This window comes from Callorhinus ursinus, unplaced genomic scaffold (genome assembly GCF_003265705.2).
Source record: "Callorhinus ursinus isolate GAN/ISIS: 27379988/994484 unplaced genomic scaffold, GSC_fseal_2.0 scaffold62, whole genome shotgun sequence".
Lineage (NCBI taxonomy): Eukaryota > Metazoa > Chordata > Mammalia > Carnivora > Otariidae > Callorhinus > Callorhinus ursinus.
In genome coordinates this window covers 2,087,921-2,107,175 of record NW_027397124.1, presented here as the reverse complement: position 1 = coordinate 2,107,175, position 19,255 = coordinate 2,087,921, and the positions used below count along the sequence as shown (strand labels likewise).

Here is a 19,255-nt window from a genome sequence, read left to right as displayed (position 1 = left end):
TTGAGCCTGCCTCCTGCGGAGGCCGCCCCGCACGTGCCCCGGGAGAGGTGGGCTCTGGAGCTGGAGGGTTTCCGCACCCTTGCTCGCTTTCGGGCACTGGCGCCTCGGAGTGCCCTCTAGCGCTCAGTCAGGGGAGTGTTTGTCTGAAAGTTGCCCCCACCCCCACCCCTCCACCTCCAAGTCTCAGTTCTTTAAATTTGTGATCAGTAATCCTGTTGTTTGGCTTTCTTAATTACAGGTAATGATTCAGACTTTGCTGCTAATGTTCTGTATTAGGGTTGCATTGTTTTTTCTGTGGTGTCTCATTTCTAACCTCTGAATTTGCAGCTGAATTCACAAAGAATGGATGATTGTAAACAGCTTCACCACAGTTTAGCTTTTCAGAGTTAGTGGGTCTAAATCCTCTTCCTAGATGGGAACATTCCATTGATTTGAGCAACTAAGACCTGTATTAAAGCGTTTTGAAAATTATCTTGATGTGCTATTATTTTTCTCAAAGAAGTTTTGGTGAAATTTTATGAAAAGCTATAGATTGCAGAAACTCTCAAATGACAAGTTTATTGTAAGATAGATGGACTTAAAATAATCTCAAATACTGCAGTATGATTCTAGAAGCAAGAGGCATTTTGTGCATGTATTTATTTGCTAAAAATCATTGGTTGGCTTATATCTTTCTTTACTAAGTAAGGCTTTAATTCCAGTTCTCATGTCTAACCATGAGAGAAAATTATAATAAAAAATAAAAGATCTGAAAATATACAATATATTTAAAGATGAAAGTTTAAGGTAGAACTTTGCATATATTTTTAATCATTGCTTGTAAGTGAACATTTTTATACATTTATATGTACAGAATGAACATATACCGTCCTTGAAGAGCTTTGTTTCACAGTTTTACCTATAATGCTTATACACATGAGTTACTAACAATTTAAAATCTTCCAAATGCTAAAACTAAAAAATGTCAAACTTTTTTCACAAGACCTCATTGTACTTTGGAAATCATTATTTTTAGAAATCTGATCAGTTTTCACAGAACCAATTCTATTTTGAAATGCTGTTTAAAAATGAACAACAGTTTTTTTGTTTGTTTGTTTTGTTTTGAGGAGCCGAAAGAGCACAGTGTTTAAGGGACTTTTTTGAAGTAGTAGTAGAGGAGCTACCTGTGTGTATTGGTGAACCAAGTGGACTGATGTAGATCTTTGGCTTACACATTTTTTTGACCATGACCCACATTTTTACATCGTGATGCTGTATACCTGTGTGTGTGTGTGTGTGTGTGTATGTACATAAAACAAGTTTTCTTTTTTCTTTATTTTTATTTAAATTCAATTAACATATATAAATAACATATAATTATTGGTTTCAGAGGTAGAGGTCAGTGATTCCTCAGTCTTATATAATACCCAGTGCTCATTACATCACATGCCCTCCTTAATGCCCATCACCCAGTTACCCCATCCCCCCACTCCTCTCCCCTCCAGCAACCCTCAGTCTGTTTCCTATGATTAAGAGTCTCTTCTGGTTTGCCTCTAATGCTTATCTTGGGGCGCCTGGATGGCTCAGTCAGTTAAGTTTCTGACTCTTGATCTCAGCTCAGGTCTTGATCTCAGGTTCATGAGTTCAAACCCTGCAGTGTTTTTGGTGTGTTTGTTTGTTTAAAGTGCTTATCTTTACATACAGTAGAGATGTAATGGACTTTTCTATTTTTCTGTTGCTCATGAAATTGATTTTATGACCCACTAATGGTCTAAAACTTACAGTTTGAAAAACTTGTCTAGACCAAAACCAGGCTCCTAACAATGACTGGTATGGGAAAAGTTTTCAGGAGTATTTATTTATAGAATCATGGAATAAAGTGTGGAAAGCAAATATCTGTAGTTTATAGAATTGTATTATTGAGACTTTTGGGTATAGTTTAAATTTTTGTTAGAAATAGTTTTTGGCTTTATTCATAAGCTGATTATATTAAGAGCCTCACTCCATATCTTTTAGTCTCTGAGTCTTAAAAACTCTAATACATTGTATTCAGCCTGGACTTCTGAACTGTTAAAAATAAATATTCAAATTTGGAAAATAGTGTCTTAGTTAATATTTGATGCATGAGAATAAGGATACATTTCCCTTGTGAAAGGGGGGTACTTGAAAAGGTTATTGTTGGGGAATTTTCACATAAAAGAAAGGTTTGGATCAGGTGTAATAGCTTCTTAAACTTGCCAGCAAAGCAAGTTACAATTATGTTGGAAGTGAAAAAAGTCACTTATCTACTTTAAGTTTTAATACAACTCCAAATCTGTATGGAAGGTTTACTGAAATTTACATCGTGCTATGTTCCCACTAATATTGAAAAAATTTCAGTGAAGTATTTTTTGGGATGATTGTTTCACTCTGCCTGGTTTTATTTGCCTATATGAATATATTGCTTAATAAAATAATTGTGATACTTTGCATTTATGTAAGCTTTAAAAAAATTACAGTATTACAATATAAATACAAATGTTGTCAGTGCTATCAAACGATCAGATGGTGAGAGACCTACAGGAAACAGGTAATGTAGGTTAAAGGATCCGGGTAGGCCTCGCTGAGGAAAGTATATTTAAATACCCAAGAGGAGAAGCACTTTCCATGTAATTGTACTGATGCACTCAGAGCAGGTCATATTATATTCATTTTCCATATAACAACATGGATCAGAGTGGTAAATAACTCTTTCAAGCTCACAAAGCTAACAAGTAGTGAACCAGTTTGGACCTTCAGACTTCAAGAACAGACCTTGTCTGATTCTGTTCACACCATATTACAATGCTCCTCAAAATTCACCCTGATAAATTCATGCTGAGGTTAGATGAATTACCACAGCATACTACACACTACTTAGAAAACATACAAAATAAAGCTAGCATCATTTTAAGTAGTCAAAATGGATTTTTTTCTAGAATATTTATTATTACTCTCACAGGGCAAGAGAGTGTATATTTGATATACATAGAACTTTTCATTTCAACATTTATACTTTCTCATCTTTTACATAGACTCTTTTTTGACTCTTTAAGATTTTCACTTAAACAACTCAGGAAGTTCCCTTATATGTAACTTAAAGTAAAAATCGTTAAGGACTTAATTCTTTGTGGTCTAAGTGTTATATTTATTGTAACAAATTTGAAAATGTTCATTGCTTAAGTAGTCATGTTTATGTAGGGTTTCATTTTCCTGGAAAAAAAATAGAGCAGTGGAGAAGGGAAAGGTTTTGACAGTGGGAGACACCAGGCAAGGACAAGGCTGATTTGGGCTTCGTGTGCCCTGGCGTGATGGAAGGGAGGGAGAGTGAAAAGAGAAAGGTGAAGATGTTAGTAGCTTCTTGGAGCTACGAAAGAGAAGTCCCCTGCTTATCAGTACAACTTCAAAGTTAGCTCATTGCTTGTTACTTAGGTAGATTTGGGATAAGGGACACCTAGCGAAATGACATACGAAGGTAGGAGCTCCATTTATAAAAATGTTTTTATTGAGTTAGTGTGCTCAGTACTACAGATATCTCAGTAGATAAACAAAACCACCAACATTTGGGATGTGGATAAGTTGTTCCACTTTGAAAACTATCAAGATAGGCATTTGGCCGAGTTTCTTCTTTCTTTCTTTGTTAGGAAGAAACAAGCACCTCTTTGACTTGTTAGGCTTTTCAGTGAGTTTTCTTATTACCAGTCTGATGAAACTGTCTCATAGGGTTACTTGTGATTCTCCACCTTTGAGGTTCTATTCTAAATGATTATAAACATTGAAAAGGACTTTTATTATCTTTTAATAATCTATTCTCTAAAGGAATATAATAAAATAGAGTATAAATTTTAGAAGTTTTTAGTAGGCATATTTTTAAACAAAATAAGGAATAAGAGCCATACGTCTCAATCATTCTATTACCCAGGTTTGTTAGAAGGGAAACTCCAGGGGAAAATATATTTATGGATGTTATATGCCTTTTAACTAATATACAGTATAAGCATAATTTGGACCATTGTCTTTCAGAACTTAAGGAAGGGAAGAGGAAGGGAACTAACATTTGCTGAATGCCTAACATGTGCCAGGCACTGTGCTAGACACTTTGACATACATTACAGGGTTTATTGTGAGTATTAAATGAGATAATGTATCCCCATTTTACAGATGAGGAAACTGAACTTGCCCCAAGTCACATGGCTGGTAAGTGGCAGAGCTGGACTAGAATCCAGACTCCAGATCCCATGCTTTTTCTACTGTACCGTGTTTAAAGCTTGCGAAGAGAGGTATGAAGCTTAATGACCAGAATTGAGGGTTCTAGGAATTTGCTTTTTCCATGAAATATTTGATACTAAACCTAAAAAAAAAAAAAATTGTTCACGTCAGGAGGTAGATAGTGGGAAATACACTGTAATTAGAACTCATCTGCTTCTCAAACGCCAGGTGAGATGACTAGTGTGTGAGGGAAGATTAGGAAGTAATGGCAGTTGGAGTAAATACATAGCATCTTGTGAGAGCTTCCCACGTCATAGTGTTAAAGACTTAGCTATAATAATGGCTAATAATAGTCTTATAATAATACTGCTTATTTTAAACATTCAAATGACAGTGGGCTTGGGCAAAACCCTGGGAAGTTCAAAATTTCCTTCATGGTGTACATGTAAACCCACCGAGCACCCATCATGTGCCAGATACTGTGCTAGGTTATAGGGAGTACCAAGCTAAAAAAGACACCCCTGACTTTAAAGTTTTTGTTGCCTTAGGATAAAATTAGTATATAAGTATCTTTATCATATTATCTTTCTTCAATCACAAGATGATAGCCCCACTGATGACTCATTTATTGTCAAGAAATAATGTATACAGTGGAATTCTAGAATGAATAGTGTGGACACACATTTAGTAGTTAGATGGAGCAGACATCAGCCTTTATAGGAGTACAGAGATGAGAATATCTCAAGGACTGTAAGGTGGTTCTTTGAACTGTGATTCTGGGAATTGAATCTGCTTTAAATTGCCACCAAATTGATAATATTGGAAATTGAAGCCAACCAAGATAAAAACTTTATCGCTTCTTTCAACAACAAAACTTTTTGACATTTGGATTTTCTCAAAACAAGAGATTCTCTTTGCCCATATCTTTTTAGTGTCCTTACTAATAAGATCGTATTTGAATATATGGAATTTATCCATTGACATTTATTCTGTGACCACTAAAAGTGTACCATCATAGATTCTTTTTTTTTTAAGATTTTTTTTTTTTTATTTGAGAGATAGAGCATGAGAGAGAGAGAGCACGAGAGGGAAGAGGGTCAGAGGGAGAAGCAGACTCCCTGCAGAGCAGGGAGCCCGATGCGGGACTCAATCCCAGGACTCCAGGATCATGACCTGAGCCGAAGGCTGTAGCCCAACCAACTGAACCACCCAGGCGCCCCTCCATCATAGATTCTTTAGGATATTACAGAAATGTATACTAACTCCTACTAATTAATACCAATTCATATTTCTGTCTTGAACTAATGACCTGAAATCTGATTTTTGTTGAAGGAGATAAATATATAGTGTATCTGAAACATTGCAACAAAACCCAATTTATTAGCTAGCATCCCAGAACTAATATATCCAAATATATCATCCCCTTCCAAGTTATCATTTTAAAGTCATATCTTTTTCCTGAGCTATTGCTCAGAATGTTTTAAGAATACTTCTTTTGAATTGCTTTTATCCTTCATGGTGCCAAATTTGGTCCTTTGAGGGTGGTTTCATCTTTTGGAAACGGGCAAAAGTTTAGAACCATTTCTGCTTGTAAGACCGATGAATGAACTTTAGTTTTCATCTATGAAGTATACCTACCCCCCTTTTTTTCCTTTTTAAAAAAAGAATGAATACTCCTAAACTAAATTTTACATATCATATGAGCATTCTGCTCTAACTTTATAGGACAGAAAATAGCAGATGTATACAAAAGGAGAGGGAGAGAGAGCGTGTATAATGAACCCCTCTGTTAATTTTATTGCACTCCTCTGTGACCAGAGTTTGCAAAACAGCCCTAGACCAAGGTCTGCATCCATGCCGCCTGCGAATGTCAGCACGATGACACGTAAACTTCTCATTCGTCAGTGGCTATTGTTCCAGTTTTAGAAAGCCTGTGTAGCCTCCAGCTGTTCCATTGTCTCAACCTTTATTATCCCATAACCTTCTTCCCTGGATGTGGGTAAAGAGAAAAGAGGAGAGAACTATGTTATTCTGTGCTCCATTCTACCTCCTCTGACAATATGATTAAAATATAAAAAATCTTTAGTCAGTTAACAGTTTAAAACTGTTTTTAAAATTATCTTCTTAAATATTTCAAGGCTAAGATATTCTATGACATAATGAGATAACTGTGTATACAGTATTTTAAATAGTCACAAAAACAAATTTAGGATTTTTCCCAAGTTTACTATTGATAGAGATTTTACTAGTGATAGTTATATTTATCAGTTACTATTTATCACCATTGTTTTTTAAATTATATATAGAACGAAGGAGCAGTGCATCCTTATAAGTGGTATTTTTGTTAATCTTATGAAGACCTTTAAGTGATCTTCCCCCAAAGCCATATTTTAAAAGTTTAAAAAATATTTTCACCTAATTCTTAAGCTCTAGGGGGAAAAGAAAAAAACCTGGCATTTACCCAAAAAGGAGCACCTCGATCAGTTTTTGGTTAACCTTTTAAACTGCTTAGCTATTTTCATTTGTAATATTCTATTTAAATGAAAAAAGTCTTTGTGTCCCTTTTGGGCAAAATTTCAGTTCTTACTCAATGGTTATAATGCATTTTAATGAAATATGGAAGTGATATGTTTTCTATTTTGATTGGCATTGGTTCAGACCAATTTTTGTAGGATTTGGTAACTTTTAAAAAACCTTTTTCTTGCAGTTAGCTTTGAGACAGCATGAATTTTGTAATCTCTTAGAGTGTCAGATTAACTCTGGACCATACATTCTCAAAGTGGTGGTAGAAACATATTTCATAACTTAAATCTATCTGTCTCTTCTAGGAAGCTATGTTCATTAGAGTAGAAAGGCTAATGTTGAGTATAAATTAGGAAACTTGGAGAACTTTTAGTATTCAATATGAATACTAAGTAAATATTAAGTCTGTCATTTAACTGTGATTGTACTATAGTTAGAAAAGTTTTTTAAATGAATACTTAGAAATGTATTATTATCTCAAGAAACCTACTTAAGAAAAAAATTATCATCCCCCAGAAAAACTAGATTTAAGTAGAACTTTGCTGTTTTCTTCTTTATTTTGTTTTGGTTTTTAAACTGAAAATACAGTGAGCCAGGTTTGTCCTTCTAATACCTCAGTCATCTTCTGGTTGTAGGACTTGTATTTAAAGACATGCAGTAACTGTCTCAGGCATGGTATAGGGTACAGGAAAATCTCTTATCTGGAATATTATGCTTAATTAAAATTTTTGCAGTGGTATGCTAGAGCCAGCTCCCACTGGTATGCTAGAGTGATTATTAAATTTTCAGGGTTTTTGTGAGCTGGTTGTAAAAAGAGCCGTTGTTAAAAATTAAATGTGTATAAAGAAACACATATATATTTAACAAATGAGTTATGTTAAAAACAATAAATACTCAAAACTCATCACTTCTCATAATTTTATCTATGCTCGTGAGGTTATTTACATCTCTTTTATCTGTATGGTGTGCTTACTCTGTATGTCTTCTCATCACCACCTTCCGTGAGGTCACACTGACAGCTTGAAATTGGCCATGGTGAAAGTATTTACATCATGTAAATTGATAAACACGTCAGGGCCTTTTTCCCCCAGAGAGCACTTGAAAAACCTCTCTAATTTAGCCTCTGATAAAAACCTTTCAAAAATGCACGGGGGCATTTTTCCACCTTAACTGTATAGATCATGCTGAATATTATTGTTCCAAATGCTGAAGATCTTTGATACCTAAGATTTCAGTGCTCAAAATAATCATCCTAAATATTAGCAAAGTCACTTCTTATGACATGTAAAAAGAAGTATGTTATTTCCAGGTCAATTTTATATAAAAGATCAAGTTGTAAATTGCTTATATATACTTGTCATATTTTGTTTCATTGCAGCCGCCACTGGTGACATGCCGACTTACCAGATCCGAGCTCCTACTACTGCTTTGCCTCAGGGAGTAGTGATGGCTGCCTCGCCAGGAAGCTTGCACAGTCCCCAGCAACTGGCCGAAGAAGCAACACGCAAACGAGAGCTGAGGCTAATGAAAAACAGGTAGGCTATTTCTCCGGAAACCAGTAGCCACCTATCGGACACATAACTTATCGCTGTGGGGCCTTTAAGAAAATTGCTTTTCCTAAGTTACATCTTCTGTGGCATTTTGGGGTTTGTGCTCTGCATGTGATGATAATTAGATTGTCTTGTCATCAGAGTGCCTAGCTGGGAAACCATTTCATCAGTGGGAGTCACATCCCTATGTGTGGTAAGAGTAACATCTAAAAGATACATTAATTTTCTTAATGATGATGCAAGGGCTTTATTACAAATAAAGATTTTTTTTTTTACTTGGCATTTACTTTGTGAAGTAGGTGATAAGTGTAATTTTTTTGTTTCTTTATGAGCAAAATAAATTTAAGTGTGAGTAAAGAATTTCTAAGCCTCTTAGGGGTGGCTGGCAGGCTTAGTTGGTAGAGCATGTAACTCTTGATCTTAGGGTCTGTGGGTTCAATCCCTGTGTTAGGGGTAGAGTTTATGCAAATAAATAAATAAATAGAATTCTCTAAGCCTTTTATATGTAGTTTTCTTTTATCTACTTTGTAACTTTGGTTTTTTTCTATTATACTGAAATGCATATTAATTCTGATAAATTTTGGTCAAGTGCAAATACAAAGCACCAGAAAGAAACAAAATTACTTAGAGCCCCATCACTTAGAGATACCTAACTAATATTATAACATATGTACTTCCAGTTCACATGCTCATTTTCTCACTCTTGTACCATGTTTGTATAATTTTATTTTTTAAACAGGAGTATGTCATAAAAATGCTGTTTTCCAAAATTCTTTAATTTGACTTCTATATTATTTCTTGGTTTAGTTTTTATGATGGAAAATGGTGCAAGTTAATCTGATTTTCAAAATGAATAGAGTAGTCCAAGAGTTCTCCCAGTCGTCTGGTCACCTTATTCCTATGTATTAAATCATGTCCTCATTGTAAGAAAACAAAGCATTGCAGATGACATCATGTGCTCACCTCTGACCAGGACCACCTGGTGGTGGTTTGTTTAGTAACATTACCACCTAGTTAGGCTAGAAATTGTGGCTTCTGAAGCCACTACAATTCAGAAATAAGTACTGACTTCCTAACAGTCCTTTGTAACTGAATGTGAACCAGTCGCAGCTATATTCAGTTTACTAACATCCTTTATTTTTTAAATTTTATTTTATTATGTTATGTTAGTCATCATACCTTACGTCATTAGTTTTTGATGTAGTGTTCCATGATTCATTGTTTGCGTATAACACCCAGTGCTCCATTCAATCCATGCCCTTCTTAATACTCACCAGGCTAACCCATCCTTCCACCGCCCCCTAAAATCCTCAGTTTGTTTCTCAGAGTCCATAGTCTCTCATGGTTTGTCTCCCCTTCCGATTCCCACCCCCTTCATTTTTCCCTTCCTATCTTTTTTTTTTTTTTAACATATAATGTATTATTTGTTTCAGAGGTACAGGTCTGTGATTCAACAGTCTTACACAATTCACAGCGCTCACCATAGCACATACCCTCCCCAATGTCTATCACCCAGCCACCCCATCCCTCCCAACCACCACCACTCCAGCAACCCTCAGTTTGTTTCCTGAGATTAAGAATTCCTCATATCAGTGAGATCATATGATACATGTCTTTCTCTGATTGACTTATTTCGCTCAGCATAATACCCTCTAGTTCCATCCACATTGTTGCAAATGGCAAGATTTTGGGGTGTTTTTTTGATAGCTGCATAATATTCCATTGTATATATATATATATATATACCACATCTTCTTTATCCATTCATTACTAACATCCCTTTAAATGTCATATTTTGAGGGCACCTGGGTGACTCAGTTGTTAAGCGTCTGCCTTCAGCTCAGGTCCTGATCCCGGGGTCCTGGGATCAAGCCCCACATCAGTCTCCCTGCTCAGCGGGGAGCCTGCTTCTCCCTCTTCCTCTGCCTGCAGCTCCCCCTGCTTGTGCGCTCTCTCTGTCAAATAAACAAAATAAAAGTAAGTAAGTAAGTAAATAAATAAATAAATGTCACATTTGATATAATATAGGACTCCTCAAGTTGCCTTTAGTTCCCAAACATTGTAGGTATCGCAGATCACTAGATGGAGTTTTGTACCCTGGAAAATGCAACAGATTACCAGAACTAGAATCATGAAGATATACATGTCTTTATCAGTGGTTGTTCCAGGTTAACTAAGTCATGCTGGATTCCTATTTTTTGTTGTCAGCACTTTGCTCAGAAATCCTGAAGGGGCTGAATGGGTGGGGCTCATGGTTGTTTTATGGAAGTCTTGCTATCAAAGATCTCTAACTTAGATCTGGTGGAGGAATATGGATATTATTTTATTTTTTATTTTTTATTTTTTTTAAAGATTTATTTATTTGACAGAGACACAGCAAGAGAGGGAACACAAGCAGGGGGAGTGGGAGAGGGAGAAGCAGGCTTCCCGCTGAGCAGGGAGCCTGATGCAGGGCTTGATCCCAGGACCCTGGAATCATGACCTGAGCCAAAGGCAGGCACTTAACGACTGAGCCACCCAGATGCCCCGGAATATGGATATTTTAAAACTGTCCTTTCAGAGATCTCAGGGAGCTATGAAAACGATTGCTTCTGTGGTCACAGAATTTACATTGTGAAGTTCAGTTTAGAAATATAAAGTGTGGTGATGCAAACTGTAAAATTGTTCACTGATATCCTACTTTCCTACAGAAAATAAAAGACCTAGAAAGTAGCGTTCTTTTTTCCCTTTTGTCATTATTCTGTACCTTTATTTTTAGATTAAAAAATGTTGTCAGTAGAACTATCAATGAAATAATAAAATATTAGGCAGTGGGTTCCTCTAAACATGCCCCACAACTACCTACCACGTACATAAGAAATTTCCCTGAGGAAAATAGTCATGAAATTTTAGGTTTTAAAAAAATAATTAGCTAACGACAGCTATTGGATAGCATTTATGTTTGGGCTGTAAATAACCAAGGGAAATGGAGCCTTCACCCCACAGGTGTTATTTTGATCTTATGTGGCTGGTCCAGAGGTATGTGCAGCCAGAACAAAGCCTCGGCAGTGTCATCAAGGATCCAGGCTTCTCCTCCTTGCTCTGTCAGCTTTAGCAGGTGACATTTGTTCTTAGGATCACAACATGGCTGCCACGTCCCTAGGCGTAGCATCCGGCAGGAAGAAGGAAGAAGGGCCAGAGCCAAAAACTGGGGCCGCTGAGTCTAACTCTTCCGAAAACTTCTCCTGGAAGACCCTCGCAGCATCTTTCACCCACATTTCCTTGGCTAAAAATAGCTAAGAGAGTCCCTACCTGCAAGGGATTCTGAGAAGGGTCTATGTTAGCTTTCCAGATCTCAATTTCAGAGCAGGACTAGGGAAGAGCAGATGATAAATGGCTAATAGGTGGCTCGGTTGAGCAAGTACCATATGCAGGTTTTAAGTGCTTTGTTTCTACTGTTTAACTCTCACATAATTTGCATGTGAGATCAGGTCTGGTTATTATTCTTACTTTCCAGAAGAGGGACTGAGGTTCAGAGTGGTTAAGTAATGAGTTGGTTAAGATCGTGCAACCCACACTAGACAGAACCTGGATATGCAATCAGGCAGTCTTTCTTCCAGAGCCTGCCCACTGCACTACACCAGAGTCACCTCAAAAAGACCTCAGAGTAAGCTTCAGATTTAACTTCATGGAAAGTATGTAGGTTTTACTTATTAACATGAAAGACCTCTCAGACATTCCCTTTTTATTCTTTGGCTGGCATTTATGATAGATCTGATAGATATTTCTCCCAGTGCAGCGACAGTTTATATTTCTTTACAGCCTTGTCAACATTTCCTCTTTGCTGTGTATTTCCTCTCCATGCTGAGGATATATCCAGACAAATGCAAGGCCTGAAAACTGAGCTATTAATAGAAGAAACAGGTGTTTTCCATAGCTGGGAAGTACTTAGGAATGTACCATCTACTGGTGCGATCATTTAAAGCTTTGTGCTTGGAACATTTTGACCGGTAACCTGCACCATTCCTGCATGAGATATGAATTATGATATTTACAACAAATAGTACACCTTGGTAAAGAAAATTTAAAAATACATAACCACAGCTCTGCTATTAGATATGTAAATTTTCATTTAATGATAACTTGTTTTATAAAGTGATTATCTTCCTTCCAGATCTAGAATTTAATATAATGATTCAATCATGAACACCGTGGTATTCATAAGTGTATTTTAGTTCCTTTGTAGAAGAGTTGCAAATTTTATGAGCTTGGATTTATTCTCAACTTTTCCCTATGCATCATTTAGATTAAATCAATCTATATTTATCAGATTCAGTTTACTTCTTACATTTTTTAATTTTCTTGTTAACTAGTTGAGAAGTCTGAGAACTTTGTGAGTTCACAGGGTGAGTGCATTGTTCTTGGCTAGGAAGTAGGGGTTGATCTTTTCCTGCAGTTCACTGGGATTTCAAGGTCTTTTTTCTGCTGACACTTGGTCCCATGGAGAAAAAAACAGATAACCAGTTGTTAGTGAGTCAACTATCCTAAAAATAAAACAGAATTGGCCAAATCTGTTATACACATCACTCCTGGTTCCGAATTGCAGCAGTGCTAGCTAGCATTACAGTAAACATTGGTGTTTAGACATCCAACACGACTCTTGTTAATATATGTTTGAGTTCTCTCTTTCACTGTAGACTTTTTTGATAATGAAGCGTACCCCAAAGGCAGTTATTTTCAGTTGACTCCTCCAAAAGAACACTGTTATCAGAGGATACATTGTATAGAGGACTTAAATGATATAGTTGCCACCCCTTCCCACCCTGAAAAAAAAGGAGAAAGAGAAAAATGTTGGCTCTATTAACTATTTTTTGGTGGGGTTATGCATGAAAATGACTAACTCATCTGTATATTTGTGTTTGTTGCTTTGGCTGGTCTGTTCGTCCTTTGGGCATGCCTGCAGCACTTTAAAGATCAGTATATTGGGTAGTGACTGCACGTGATTGGAAAACAGTCTTGAAATACACTTTTGGGTTATATAGTAGCTTTCTTTCCAAAGTGTTAATATTGGTGCTCTCACTTCGTGGGTTTAAATTGTCTGAATTATTGAGTGTTGGATTCCGTACCCTTCCTTCCTCCCTTCCTTAATTTTCAGAAGCAGAGTCCATTTCATTTTGGTTTATGAAAATGTGTATGACTTGCTTACTGTTGTCTTTATCCATGTTGTTTTCTAGCCAATAACCTGCTTCTTGCAGTCATGGTCGAGCTTATTTGTTTTACTGATGAGATTCAGTCTTGAAGAAACAAAATCTCCAATATTGACATTTCAAATTTCTGAGGATTAATTTTTCCAATATTTCTGACCAAATAAAGTTGACGCATTGTGATGGAATATGTGCCTTTTGGTGGGCAAAAATAATTAAGAGAATTGAAAGGATCTGTAAAAGTTTTTGTAGAAATTCCACTTGGGGATGTGGTCCTATTGGTTTAGGTTACTGAAAACCATTCTGGTCACTGTTATCATGGAATGTGTGCCCTAAGAAAACAGCATTTACAACGAATCATGCTCTCAAGTTGTTCCTGTTGTTTGAAAGTAATCTTACAAAAGGCATGTGCTTGGTTACATTTGTTGCCTGGCTTTGTACAAACCTTACCTAGGATTGATTGGCTGTTGAGTTTGGGGGGCAGAAGTTCATTTGAGCCAGTCTGGATGGTGCTGGGAGGTTGTTCCTGTAGTCATTTGCCTTGTGTTGGTTCCAGGGAAGCTGCCCGGGAGTGTCGCAGGAAGAAGAAAGAATATGTCAAATGTCTTGAAAATCGTGTGGCTGTGCTTGAAAACCAAAACAAGACTCTCATTGAGGAACTCAAGGCCCTCAAAGATCTTTATTGCCATAAAGCAGAATAACTGTCTTTGACTTGGACCTTGTTTATTATGAACTCTAATCAAGGCAGGAGATGCAGCAATTCTACTAATTGCCATGTGGACTTGTGGAAGGGACACTTGTGACCCTTAAGAATCCAGTTTGGCTTAGTGTTTGACATTGAATTGGGAACACTGTTCCAAGATTTGGAATGCAGCCATGATCACATTTACCAAGCTTACTTCAGTCTGCTTGTCAATAGCATGCCAAAAAAAAAAATATATGTTTTGTTTGCCCTTTTGCTTCTACTTTTTTTCAGGGAAGCTGCTAAAGAATGTCGACGTCGAAAGAAAGAATATGTAAAATGTCTGGAGAGTCGAGTTGCAGTGCTGGAAGTTCAGAACAAGAAGCTCATAGAGGAACTTGAAACTTTGAAAGACATTTGCTCTCCTAAAACAGATTAGTAGAAATATTTAACTATGAACTGATTACCACATGTACAGTTGCTTTTGAAGGCAATACAATATATAGCCAGCAAGAATTATGGCTTTTTTCCTTTGTATCATTCATCGTATTCTCTAAGCTCTGACATTCCTAAAATGCTTCACTGTACGTAGTTAACTCTTAGCTGTAACTTCAATTTTTTAAAAAAGAGACAAGCTGTAAAAAAAAAAATGTATGTAACAAATTCTTAAAATGCAATATTTGTAAGACTTGCTCCATTGCCACATATTTGCAGTTCCCAACCTCTGTGTCATGAATAGTGTCCTATGCAATACAATTTTTTGCAGGTCTTTAAAAATCATTTTAGGAAAGGATGATCAGAGATAATGCATCCAGCAGTACAATAAAAGCAAACCACAAAAAAATACCTCAGGAAAGAATTGAAAGAAAGAATCGAAAGAATCTAATGACATGCCTATATGAAAATAAGAACCTATAAATGAATTTATGGCATTTGCAGATTTTTATGTTAGTTGCTTTGTAAAGAAAATATTGTATTGCTGTCCTTGAATGCCATAGTTGAAGAGAGTTTTTAATAGAACCATGTTGGTTACACTTTGTAGTGTTTGGTGCTCATTTAACTATCTGAACATTTACTACAGTTTTTACTCTATTGTGTAATATAAAAGATCTTGCAGAAGTTCTTAGTGTCGGTTTGCATGAATGAACCTAATGAAAGTTATGACAAATTTTTAATATCAGGAATGTGTTAAAAGTAAAAGTTAAAATTGTATTTGCATCCCTTCAGGGGTACGTGAGCCAATTTCTACACCAGTTTATGCTCTCTGCAAATACTCTTTCCTCCATCTCGTCAGAAGGATGGCCCCAGAGCTGTTACGCAGAAGAGCAGCTACGAGAGATTCAGGTCATGTGATGATGGACAAGGCCTTTCTGCAGATGGGCCCCTGTTTTGAGTTTTAGTTTACAGCCCTAGGAGTTTTAAAGTAAAAACAAAAACAACCCAAGATTTTATTTTCCATTTCAAAATAGCTTGAAGTCTACATCAGATCAAAGATTTTTATGTCAGCACATTCAGATGAAGTCCATTACATCGAGACAGCAGTGTTCTTACTGGTATTTACATTTCATTCTGTTTTTATAATAAAAAGCTTTAAGATATAAGCCGAAGCCCTGATCGTAAGATGCTCTGTCATCTCTCATTCACTCCTGAGACATTTGTTGAATGCCTGCCATGTGCTAGACTCTGTGATATCTTCTCTTATACCTTCTGATTTGTTAAGGATGCCCCCCCCAACCCCTACTTTCAGTAGTGAAACCTGGTCAGTGTGTTAGAGAGGTACAAAAACAGGAGGTCATTGACTGGTATGGTGTCTAACTGCTGTTCCTCCCATGTCATAATTCTTTCCCTTATAACTCCCAGAAGGTAGGCCATGCCATTTTTGGCTTTCTTTAGAAAGACTCACCTTCCTTCAGAGTCTGAGCTCTGAATTTCTTTTATCTCAATTTTTGTCTTTTCTTCTACAGAGAAGTAAGATGAGGAAAGAAGATAAGGAAGAAAAGAGGAAAGGAAAATCCCATGTTTCAGGTGAAGGAAAATGGTGCTTTATACTCAGTCACTGTAAATCAAATGCGTGCTCAGTGTGGTAGAGTTGAGAGGGAGACACAAGGATCAGCAGACAAGATGTAAAAAAGTTAGAGACAGTAAATGCCATATGTTAGAATTAGAGACAGATGTAGGCAGGGATTAAATAAGAAACTGTTCCTGGAGGAGGCAGATTTTGAACTGGGCCTTGAGGTAAGCGATAGTGGTGGGGAGGAGGGTATTCTGCATGGGGAATACAGAGCATGCGCTCTTCTCCAAGGAGCTTGACTTCAGGAGATGAATTTAGGAGAACGTTAGTACTCACAGGAGAGTTTAGTTTGTAAGAGAGAGAGGGAGTGTGCATGCGTTCGTGTGTGCTCTGCTCTATAAAGTAGGTTATGTTATTTCAGAGGAAGGGGATTACATCTGATTACTTGGGGTCACAGAAAGCAGATGTCTCCCCACTCTCCAGTTGTTTAAACAATAAGGAAATTTCGTTCCCTCACAAAACAAGAAGCCCAGAGGTAGGGCATCCCAGGGTTGCTTAATTTAGTGACTTCACAATGGCATCGCGACCAGATTCTTGCTACGCATTTTGCTCTGGAGTATTAGTGAAGATTCTCCCCTGGGACAGAGGGTTTCAGACTTCTGTGAACTTTTGGCATCAACGTGCGATCAAACGGGTTCTGGTAGAATGGTGTGTAGGCAGCCGACGTCGTCCGCTGTGAGGGTGATGCGAGAGCGCCTCCGCTGTCCCGGAAGTGGCTCCGCTGTCCCGGAAGTGGGGAGGCGCTTGTAAGAGGCGGTGCTTGAGCCGTGGCAACTTAATTCTTGCACCTCCAATTTGTCCCTGAAACAAAAACTTTTGTTACTAAAAGCAGCACGGTTTTCTAGCTCTCCATTCAGCCTTAAGCAGTACTGCCCACAACCTCTCGCTACCCAGCCAGCAGCGAGCTGGAAGCTGTACGAACGTTGTCCATCTTGCAGAACAGTGTTGCCCAGAATCCAGAGCTGTCACGGCATTCGCGTTGTTTCTTTTCTCCTAAAGTCTTCAGAATCTGGACTTACAGATGTAGAAATTACCAACCCTGAATCATGGGATTATACCACCTTGTCAGATTTAACTAGGGAGTTCATAATGTTAAATCATTTGAAATGGGAAAATAAAGAAAATGAACTTCTGCCGTGTTTTTAAATGTGTTTGAGTGCTAGGCTTGCCCGAAACAGGACATTTTGCATCAGCAACCACATTTCTCAGTTTTCTTCAGATATTCTTCTTAATGTCCAGTATAGTCTGTTTCCTGAGTGCCTAAACTACACTTTTTTTTTTTTTAAATGAGGACTTGTGAAACCAACACACTGTTTTTCTAGTCTAGAACCAAAAATAAATGAAGCAGTTTGGCCCTGTGTGGGACAAGCCGAGCTGCTGCCTACTGACTAGCCATGATGCACTGACTTTCTTATGTTTTAGCATGTGCCAAGGTCTTCAGGAACTTAAATGTGGCTCACGTTTTCTAGGGTCATCCTAAAGACACAGGCCTGATTCTGAACTACTCCAGCATGGTATATTTCAATATTTCTCCTTTGTGTATAACTTATTTCTATATACATCCATCTTATCATAGCTACACTTCATATTTATACATTTTAGAATTCCAAATGTATTTTTAGTGCAAAGCCTTTTTAACGCAGTATTGTTTGTTCTTCAAAGATCCATTTTGCCATTTGGTACTGTGTGATATCTTACTTACAATGAGATTTAACATATTTCTTTTCCAGAGGGGTGGGGTGCCTGGGTGGCTCAGTCTGTTAAACATCTGCCTTCAGCTCAGGTCATGATCCCAGAGTCCCAGGATCACCCCTGTCAGGCTCCTTGCTCAGCAGAGAGTCTACTTCTCCCTCTCCCTCTGTCCCCCCCCCCCCACCCCCCACTCGTGCTCTCTCTCTCTCTCTCTCTGTGTGTGTCTCAGATAAATAAAATCTTTAAGAAAAAAGAAAGATATTTCTCTTCAGGGCCATCCTCTTTACACACTCACACATAATTCCATCAGGGATGGGAAATAATGAGTAAAAGGAGAAAACTAACCTTACTATACCTTTGTTTTACTTTCTCAAATAAAATGCAACCCTTGTTATTTCCAAGCCAGTCTTAATTTTCAAAAGGATGCTAAGTTTTTTCAGATTTCTTTCTTTATTAGAAAAATATTTGGGAAAACACCATGGAAAAGCTAAGCCAGCATGGGTTATTTGGACTACACACACACACACACACACACACACACACACACACACACACGCTTCCTTGACTTTCTGTTCCTTCTTTTAATTCCAGTCTTTGCCTTCCCAGGGCAATAGAACAGAGTCAGCGAAAGCCCTCTTCTAAATCTGCAGTAGGAATTCCTTTGGTTCCTTTGTGCAGAAACCAGTCAAAACCTGAAATAATCCTGAACCTTCCCTCTCTCCCAGCTCCCATGGCTTCTGCCCATACCCTTCCAGTTGGGGGTGTGCATGGGCAAGACAATAGCCACGGGCGCTCAGATGCTCCGAACGGCACGTGAGGCTGGGCTTTCAGCTCCCCAGCTCTCATGAGGGGAAGGTGTAAACTTGATTTTACGTTACAAAATGTCTTTTTTACTTTTCAAAAATTAGCATGTTAATATTTTTTAATATAGGTAACACATACTTGAGGTTCAAAATTCAAAAGATACAAAGGCATATTGTGAAAAGTCAGTTTCCTGTCCGAAGCCACCTCCTGGAAGGGCAGCCATGGCTACCAGTTTCTTTTGTGTGAAGGAGATCCCTTTAATTCATTGATCATGCCACCTGCTTCCTTACATTACTATCCCATATTCAGAGCTGTGTGATCTAGAATTTCTGAAGAGATATAGGGAGTCAGCATGTTCATTCATTCCTTCAAGTCAACAAGTGAGGTTGCATTAGTAAGAATAAGTCCAGAAGGAGAGAGGATGAGCAGCTGTGGCAGCATCGTGATTTCATGGATGTTCTCCAGTTTCATGCTAAGTTCTATGGATGCTATAACCATGCAGCTGTAATCAAAACTCATTACCACCATGTACTGAGTGCTTAGT

At 37.6% G+C, this 19,255-nt stretch overlaps 1 protein-coding gene across 35 annotated transcripts in view; it reads left to right on the top strand.

The window, feature by feature from the left end:
- Positions 1–17,347, top strand: part of CREM (cAMP responsive element modulator) — an 81,522-nt gene extending 64,175 nt beyond the window's left edge. For 15 of the 35 annotated variants that reach the window (XM_025885802.2, XM_073885504.1, XM_073885500.1 and 12 more), the window contains 3 exons: positions 4,159–4,194; positions 8,108–8,264; positions 14,019–14,663. In XM_025885802.2, coding sequence (XP_025741587.1) covers positions 4,159–4,194; positions 8,108–8,264; positions 14,019–14,163 — 338 coding nt within the window. In that variant the 3' untranslated portion in view covers positions 14,164–14,663. Of the gene's footprint in view, positions 1–4,025; positions 4,121–4,158; positions 4,195–8,107; positions 8,265–14,018 lie in introns of those variants that run through there. The other 20 variants (XM_025885805.2, XM_025885812.2, XM_025885800.2 and 17 more) reach the window with 5 other exon arrangements.
- The last annotated feature ends 1,908 nt before the right edge of the window (positions 17,348–19,255 follow it).